This window comes from Ceratina calcarata, unplaced genomic scaffold (genome assembly GCF_001652005.2).
Source record: "Ceratina calcarata isolate Rehan_Ccalc_2016 unplaced genomic scaffold, ASM165200v1 scaffold97.2, whole genome shotgun sequence".
NCBI classification, from domain to species: Eukaryota; Metazoa; Arthropoda; class Insecta; order Hymenoptera; family Apidae; genus Ceratina; species Ceratina calcarata.
This window is the reverse complement of record NW_017181113.1, coordinates 1,176,975-1,185,401: the sequence shown is the minus strand read 5'-3', so window position 1 is coordinate 1,185,401 and position 8,427 is coordinate 1,176,975. Positions and strand designations below refer to the sequence as shown.

General features: G+C 40.8%; 1 protein-coding gene across 1 annotated transcript in view; it reads left to right on the top strand.

The window, feature by feature from the left end:
* The first annotated feature begins 6 nt into the window (after positions 1-6).
* The window catches only part of tau (microtubule-associated protein tau), a 14,711-nt gene continuing 6,290 nt past the window's right edge, over positions 7-8,427 (top strand). Inside the window, exons 1-8 of the mRNA XM_026819212.1 lie at positions 7-3,010; positions 3,672-5,754; positions 5,950-5,996; positions 6,097-6,271; positions 6,344-6,552; positions 6,626-6,811; positions 7,446-7,490; positions 8,210-8,371. Of these exons, the coding sequence (XP_026675013.1) occupies positions 2,933-3,010; positions 3,672-5,754; positions 5,950-5,996; positions 6,097-6,271; positions 6,344-6,552; positions 6,626-6,811; positions 7,446-7,490; positions 8,210-8,371 (2,985 nt within the window). The 5' untranslated portion in view covers positions 7-2,932. The remainder of the gene's footprint in view (positions 3,011-3,671; positions 5,755-5,949; positions 5,997-6,096; positions 6,272-6,343; positions 6,553-6,625; positions 6,812-7,445; positions 7,491-8,209; positions 8,372-8,427) is intronic.

The following is an 8,427-nucleotide window of genomic DNA, read 5'->3' as shown; positions in this document are numbered from 1 at the left end:
AATTACCAACAGCCGTATATTTTATGAACTTAATTTTCAAAGAGAGACGTAAACTGTCGAAGGAAGTGGAGCCTTTGTAGTATGTCGAATCGTGTCTAAAAATTTGATAGCGTTTACATTCATTGACCTGGTTGCAGTTCGTTAGAAATAACGTTTGCGTTAGACAGCGCATCGATCGCGAGCAATTGAAAATAATGAAATTTATCGCGCAGCCGTGTTAAACGTCATGACGATTAAATAAATTAATGCGTCGAGTTTCCCTTCGAAATGACCAACGAATCCAAACGACCATTTGAACGGGATAGAACGTCGAGTTAAAAATTCGCAACAGGACAGATTCTTACGTAACGCATCAACTTTTTTTTATTCTCGACACCAATTACTTCATGCATGATAATTATTTGTACACTGACAGACGTAATTAGTGATCCATAAGAGTGATTAGTGGTCCACAGTTAAATTCCATAGGAAAATAACGTGACCAGACGTTTTTTCACGCGGTTCCCGCGTGGAGGATGGCTCCGCGTCCTCGCCGGCGCGGATCGCGAGACGCTAAGCGCCGAAGTTCTTTTCTGACAAGCGTGACACTCGTTAGCGAGTTAACTTAACCGTATTAAACGGTGTGCATCCGCGTGCATGTAAACGGCGGAGTCGAACACGCTCACCGGGTCGGATCAATAACTTCAGGAATGGGTACTTGCCGGAGTCGTGCAGACACCCTGTGTATGACCCGTTTCTCGGTCTCCGCCGCAGAATGGGAACGGAACACTTTGACGTACCAGCGACCTAAACCCTAAAAGCCTTTCCTAGAGATCCCCTCCCGAGCGTTGAGCTCCCGGCCTAAGGAGCTCAAGCAGTTTGATTTCTGCCAATTCCTTCAACCAAGATATGAATGCACGTCTTAAAAATAAGCTATATATAAAAGTAATCTTCATTTTGGAGTAATAAATAAAAAATTAATCCTTGTTTTTGGGTAAAAAATAAAAAAAAGCTACCAGCCTTTCCTAAAGATCCCATCCTGAGCATTAAACTCGATCAATTTGATTTTTGCCAATTCAAATCAGATGGGAAATTAAGTCTCAAGATTAAAAAAAGTTAAATATAAAATTGATCTTTTTGGGTAAAAAATTTCTGTGCCTAAATAAACTGTGAAAATAAATGGAACATAAAGTTCTACCCTAATGTTGTTGATTCCGAAAGAAACGACCTGTAAACTATCGCAATTAAATGTTCTACTTCGTAGCTATTTTCGATCATCAGATAACTCGTTCACGTGTTCACTGAAATGTGGTTCACACGAAATTCACGCTAGAGTCTGAAAAATTGATAATACGAACGATTGGTAAAATAAAGAAGGGTGTAAAGGAGACGTGGCCTTGTTACTGGTCAGTTTCGTGAACGAAGGGTGGTAGATGGCCGATAATAAGTACGTCTGGAGGTTATCAGAAGGTTAGACATTATATTATTTAATCATGAGAGACCAGGCCTGATATGTTTTAATTAACATTCGTCCAGATTTTATTCGTTATCGTTAAGTAACTTTCATACATTCGGAAATGTGATTAGTAGGAGTGCGTTACACGCTTCATTTATTAGCCTTTTACACGAAGCCGACGTTGTTTCGTGGTATCTAGTAGTACTAAACCGCCAAGGTCAGACGATTCTACCATTATAGGTAGAAATATGATCCTACCGTGGTTCTACAATTGGAGCGATTAAAGTTCAACTTCTGCAATTTCTGCAACTATTTTATATTACAAAAAGCCTTCATTATAGACGACTCTTCAGGGAGGGAATGGACACCTACATAAAAATGTACCTAAACCGGAAGTTGCATGTTCCAATCACGAAATGTCAAAATTAATAAGTGAATATGTTTAATGTCAATACGTCAGTGAAATAAAAATTAACGTTTCTAATAATTTTTTAGAAATAAAAATGTCTATATTGATAAAATAACGTTATATTATTTTTTATAAATATTTATTCTGCGATTTTTTAATATTGATTGAATTCTGACGTCAAATAGCAATACATTTGTACTTTGGCTTTATCCCTGTTTCCGGTTTAGAACAGAAATCATCACTGAACTGCCCAATCACTCCCTAGAGAGTAATAACCGATAACAACCAAGTACAAAACATTTATTTACTGAATAAATTCAGAAATTCGTTTGAATGACTGCACATAAAAGAATGTTTCTCACGAACAGGATAATAAAACGAAATTGTAGATGATTTGCCCTTTTATCACGTTCATATCCACTAGTTCACAGGTAATCATAGCGGCACTAACAAAATACATGGAAAGAAAGTTGACGCCGACGCCGGTATACTATAATCACATTACTTAGCAAGTAGCGAGTACTTATAGGCACGTATACAGCCGGCGGTAATTTCCTAATTGAAGGGTATAACAGTAGCACGCACCGTAAGCAAACGTCGAGACAGGTAGAAGCAACAACCGTGCAAATCGCACCTCTAATTTTCGCTGAATTGTTCACGGAATCAGTAGTTCGGATTTTCAACGACTCTGTCATTGAGTATGTCAGCTGTCGCGCACACCGTGTGAATGAATCTTTTCTCTGTAGGAAATTAACTGTTCTTCCTAATTGTAGTTGGAGACGAGAAAGTTTTCTTGCAAAATTAGAACAATTATTATTTTCATTGAACAAGCTTCCCGGAGCATCGTTTGCGTACTGATATGATGATTCACGCATCAAGACTAGTGTCTTTCATTGAATATAATTAATTAGGCACAACGTAGACTGGTTGGAAGCATCAGCACTTACGACTCTCTCTCTCTCTCTCTCTGTCTTTCTCTCTCTGTCTTTGACGCAATGACTCGACCGTTGATTCGCAACAGGTTTATAAGGACAGATATCTTCTCAGAGGTGACGAGATAGCCCAGTCGACCTAAATTCTAAGCTCGTATGAAAGATTTGAAAATGGATTCGCAAGAGACTGCAAGAAACGCGGCCGAGTCCCCGTCGGACCGCGAACCAACTGCGGTAAGCTGCAAAATTGCAACAGATACGAAATTTTGCAATTCATAAAAACACAAAAAGAATTATGCGAACCTACAGTCTACTTTATTTTTCTAAATGAAAAGAGTAAAATAGTTTTTAATTATAAACGATACGAAAGGTGCACGTATGAGCGATTTTGGCAAGCTTCTGCGAATGTTTTCCGTGACGAATTCCGCGAGGAAATAAGAGTAAATAGGCGCAGGTTCTGAGGAGGAAAGCTACTGCCGTAGGTCACGCCAGCTTGAAACGGTGCTTGTTGGATCGCGATGGATGGACGATGCCACACTATAGTCATTCGTGGTTTAATCCCATAACTAGTAGACAAAGTCGAACGGTGGCAGGCACGGTAAATACGAATCTTCGGAACGTCAACGTTTTGTGTTACTGACTGATCGATGGCCTCAGGGCCGATCTCAACGATCAGAATTTCCCATGCTAATTCTTCGTCTCGTCCCAATTATTGAAATCCGAACGATTCGATTGGTAGAAATTATTAATTATTATCGGCAGTAATGTTTATGGCAATGAATTCTAAATAAAGTCACAAAATATTTAGAACACTTTTATTTAGGATTCTTCATAAAATAAACATTAAAAAATCGTAACCTCGCGAATGGTCGTGAGTAACGTTATTATTTCACAGGTAAAACCGAGCCCGCCGTTGTCATCTGCCTTTCGGGCGAGACCGCAAGGTCCACCTGGAGTGCCGAGGCAGCCTATAGATAATGGTCCCGTAGGACAGCCTCGACCGAGACCGATCCAGCAAATACGTTTCGAGAATCGACCCGTTGGCCCAGTGAATCCGGGTCAATTCGCGAGACCTCCGTACGGAAATCCAAGACCCGGCTCGTTTCCCCCGAGACCGCAGCCAGATCAAAATCAGAATCAACCGACGGTTTTGAACCCACGTTATCCTTCGTCGCCTGTTCCGCGCCCTGGCCCGCAGCTAGGACCCAGGCCACCGCCTCCTGGGAATTACCCGCCGCAGAAGCCGGAAGGGAACGTGCAACGAGCAGCGCAGCAGCCGAGGACAGAGCATCAGGGCTTACCTCAACAGGGACGGAATCCTGAGATTCAAAGGCAGTTGCGACGCGATGAGTCGCTGTTGAATCTACAAACTCGACAAGGTCCACCGTATCGAGGGGAAGACAACAAACCCGTAGTTCCACGCATAGTAATCGGCAGAATGACCGACGTCGACAATTCGAGGAAGCTCGAGCAATTCGAGAACGCGGCGTCGAGGGAAAAAATGCGCGAGAACACGGAGAACGACGACGACGACGACGACGTCGTAATGGACGGGAAGTCTCCGCGCGCTAACGGGAACGCTACCAATCAGGACGAGCTGATCGAGACTAAATTGTCGAAGAAGGAAGTCGTTCAGCCGGTGAAAAGACCGGAAACTGCTACGATAAATGGTAAGATTGACGGCAAGCCTGACGCGGCTTTGGAGAAAGTCCCTGATATAATTGACGACAAGAAATCTGTCAAAGACTTCAACGCGGTGGAAAGCGATAATAGATTGTCGTCGATGAACAAGCAGGAAGCAAACGACGCTCGCAATCAGATGGAAGAGAAAAAGTTGGTGGAAGATCAAATCGTGAACGAGAAAGGAAGCGCGAAGAGCCCCGCGAGACAAAACGAAATTAATTCGCCTTCTGTTAAGAAGCCTGAACTACCGCCTATGCACCTGACGACAAAATTAAATGACAATGCTCCACCGAGTCAGACACCTCCTAAATCTCCTCTGACAAATAAATCTCGCGTTGGCACGCCAGACGCGGCAGATCAAAAGCAACAGGAATTAAAGACACCGAAATCAGCGGATAGATCACGTGCGAACACACCGATAGAGACGAATAGAAATGACCTGGCGCACGAATTGAAAACTTTATCCAAGTCGCCGCAGCAGTCGCAAGAAAATTCATCAGACAATAGTGGAAACGAACTGAAGACTATATCTCCAAATAAGTCGCGTGCTAGTACGCCCGGTGAAACGAATTCGGAGCAACACGAAACGAAACCGAGACAAGAAAAACAGGAGTTAAAGATGCCTGTGACACAGAACAAACCAGACACGAATTTGTCGAAAGAAATAAAGGAGGGTAAAAATGAACAGGAATTAAAGTTGCTGTCTAAAGAGTTGGAAAAGCCACGTGCAACGACTCCAGTAGAAGTGAATCAAAATAAAGTGGAGTCGCCTAAACCTCCTGAAGAATCGATTAAATCGTCGGCTAAAGATAATCAATCTAATGAGAAAGAATCGAAACAGGTGAAATCACCGAACTTAACAGAACCTGATATTCTGCCTTCTAAAGATCCTTCAGAATCGAAGATGAACTTATCTAAGAAGGAAGAAAGCAAGGCGCAGGAATCACGTCCGTTAGATCAGATGAAAGTTCCCGAGACGTTATTATTGCCTCCGAAGTCGCCAGAAGGCGTAAAAGGCTTCGACGATGGACAGCAAAAATCATTGTCGCTTAAATCTTCGCCATCGCGAAGTCCACGCTCGCCTGCGTCCCCCAAATCACCCAAATCACCGATTGCTAATGATAAATTGGAGAAGAATGAATCCAAGAAAACTACGCTCGTTGACGAGTCGAACAAGCAGAAAAAAGTTGATAATAAATCGGAGTCGAAGACTGCGTCAAAATCAGCTGTAACGAAACGGGGAACGCCAATGAAATCAAAGGAAAGATCGGATAAGAAATCAGCGAAGACATCAGGTTTCTATTTACGTTTAAAAAACATTACAGACGGTATTAAAAAAATATATCATTGGATTTAGATTGAAAAATGCGGAGGATATTTGTTAGTTCCCAGATTTGATCTGAGATTTTGCTTCACGAATGCTACTATATTTTATTAAATATATTTAATACATAGTAAGAATATTATATGAATTTTGTATATTTTTACAGAAATCGAGAATGGCAGTGTGACAAACGAATCGATGCAGTCCAACGCGGTAAATATTCATGCAACGAAGTATAAATTGTTCATCTTTTATGTACCATTTTATATAATATATTAGAAATTATTGCATTGAGGAGAAATAATTATCGCAGGGACCAACTACGAATGGGGATGCAGATTCCCCGATGAAGAAGTCACCCTCGAAGTTAACAGAAGCCGATAAAAGGTCGACAGCTGGATCGCCTGTGAAATCGCCAAGTAAATCCGTCAAATCGTTACCGCGAACACCAGACACCCCTTCGTCGACAGGTGGCCTGGAGAAGAAAAGTAAGTGTAAAAATGAGTGATTATTAAGTAACTTCTGTGAGAACGCGTATTGATAATTATTATCAAACGCAGAACTACCTATGAACAAAATTCAAGTGGGAGCGGCGCCGTCCCCGAATTTGAAAACAGTTAGATCGAAGATCGGTTCATTGGACAATGCGAGTTACAAGCCGGGCGGTGGGAAAGTGAAGATAGAGAATAGAAAACTCGATTTCAGCAAAGCACAGCCAAAGATCGCTGCGAAGAACGAGAAATACGCCCCGAGCGGTGGTGACAAAAAGGTCCATATTCTAATCACTATTTCATTATCGTAGAAAACAATTATATTTAATCGTTTTAAAAAATTCACTGCAGATCGCTCAAGTTAAGCTTCAGTGGAATGCAAAACCGAAAGTCGGATCACTAGACAACGCGACGTATAAGCCTGGCGGTGGTGATAAAAAGATAGAAACGGTGAAGCTTGACTTCAAAGATAAGGCAAAACCAAAAGTCGGTTCTAAGGACAACGCTAAACACATTCCTGGCGGTGGGGCCATCAAAGTAAGAATTTCGTTTTACTTATTATTAAAAATCCAGCTTGTATCAAGACAATTACTACTTTCAGTCTTTTGTGCTTGTGTTTTTATTCCTAAGATCATTGAAAGAAACTATTTAAATAGAGAAACAGAACCATTTACTTTGAATGTGCTTCTCATTTATTATTTGACTCATTATCCAGAGTTTCGTAGTGATTATCGTTAACTAAGTGCCTGCCATTTTTTTTTAATCTGTAATACATACAATAATAATTCTGTCATGTACGTCACGAGAGTTACAGTTTGGTCAAATAGAGAATCATACATATTTTTAGTAAACCACGCATGTAATACAGAATGTTAATGTAGACCTGCATTTTGTACATTTTTATCAGCTAATTATTAAAATTGATAGAAAACAAGAATTCTAGCATCAAGAAAAATGTATTAACGACGAACTCGGCGTCTAGCGTTTCTTGATGTGAAGAAATCTTGAGCATATATTAGAATATCTTTTTCAAACAAGGACCCCCGGACTGCATCATCAGCTACAGATTGACATAGCCCTTTACTCTAGCGAGCGACCGCCATGCCCCTCGTTCTCGCATGCATTGTCACCTGTCATTATTAACAAGTCATTATTGTTTGTTGGTATTCAGTCATCGGCGACGCCACCTAAGACGCCACAGGACACGAACAACGGCGTAAGTACATCAAATTATCTCATCACACAATATCCTCCACTACATAATCTGGATCGTAAATCACGAAATTCTGAAGGGAGTAATTAATCCGTTAGCTGCCGTGACTATTTAAACTAATATTTGTTGTCTCTGTGTATCTCTCTGTTGTCCTCGTTAAAAATTACAAAGTTTACCGAATTCGAATGTACTCTTTTTACAGTAAGTAACTTAGAGCATGTACTACTGGAGGTAATTTCTCAGACGTTGAAGGTGTAGACAGGGTAGAAATGTTTCGCTACATGCTGTCTCCCTTTCACAGCAAGGCATTGGCTAAAACGCTCCCCTTACTTGTTAATAAATTATACGAAAGAGGCTATTTCGAGGAGGAAGGTCTTGGCCAATCCAGTGCTATGAAAAAAGAGAGCATGTAGACAAACTATATCTCTCTTGTTAATGGAAATAATGGAAGCTGCCTCCAGTAGTATATGCTCTAAGGTAAGTAAATTCAATTTAAAGAGATCAATTAAAGCATGTTCCTGCATGTTTTAAAACCAGTAGGTACCCAAGTATAATATAAATGTTCATTGTCAAGATCAAATTATTAGTTTAGAAAGCACGACGCCAAAGGCTTGAGGGAGTCCAATTAAGAATTACTGCGTACTAAATTACAAATTACACTGTCCGCTCTATTATTCAATTTACTACAATGTGTACGTATTGCAGACAATGATTGATTTCAGATTCAGACGCAGAAAGTTGATATAAAAGCTGAGAGCAAAATCGGTTCCTTGGACAACGTGAAGCATAAGCCGGGTGGTGGTGATAAAAAGATTTTCAACGACACGAGTTATCTTCGACAAACCGGCTCGAATGTACAAAGTGTCAGCGGCAGCGGATCACAGGTATGTCTGTTTAAAATAATCTCGTAAAGCGAGTGTTGATGATATTTTTTATTTAA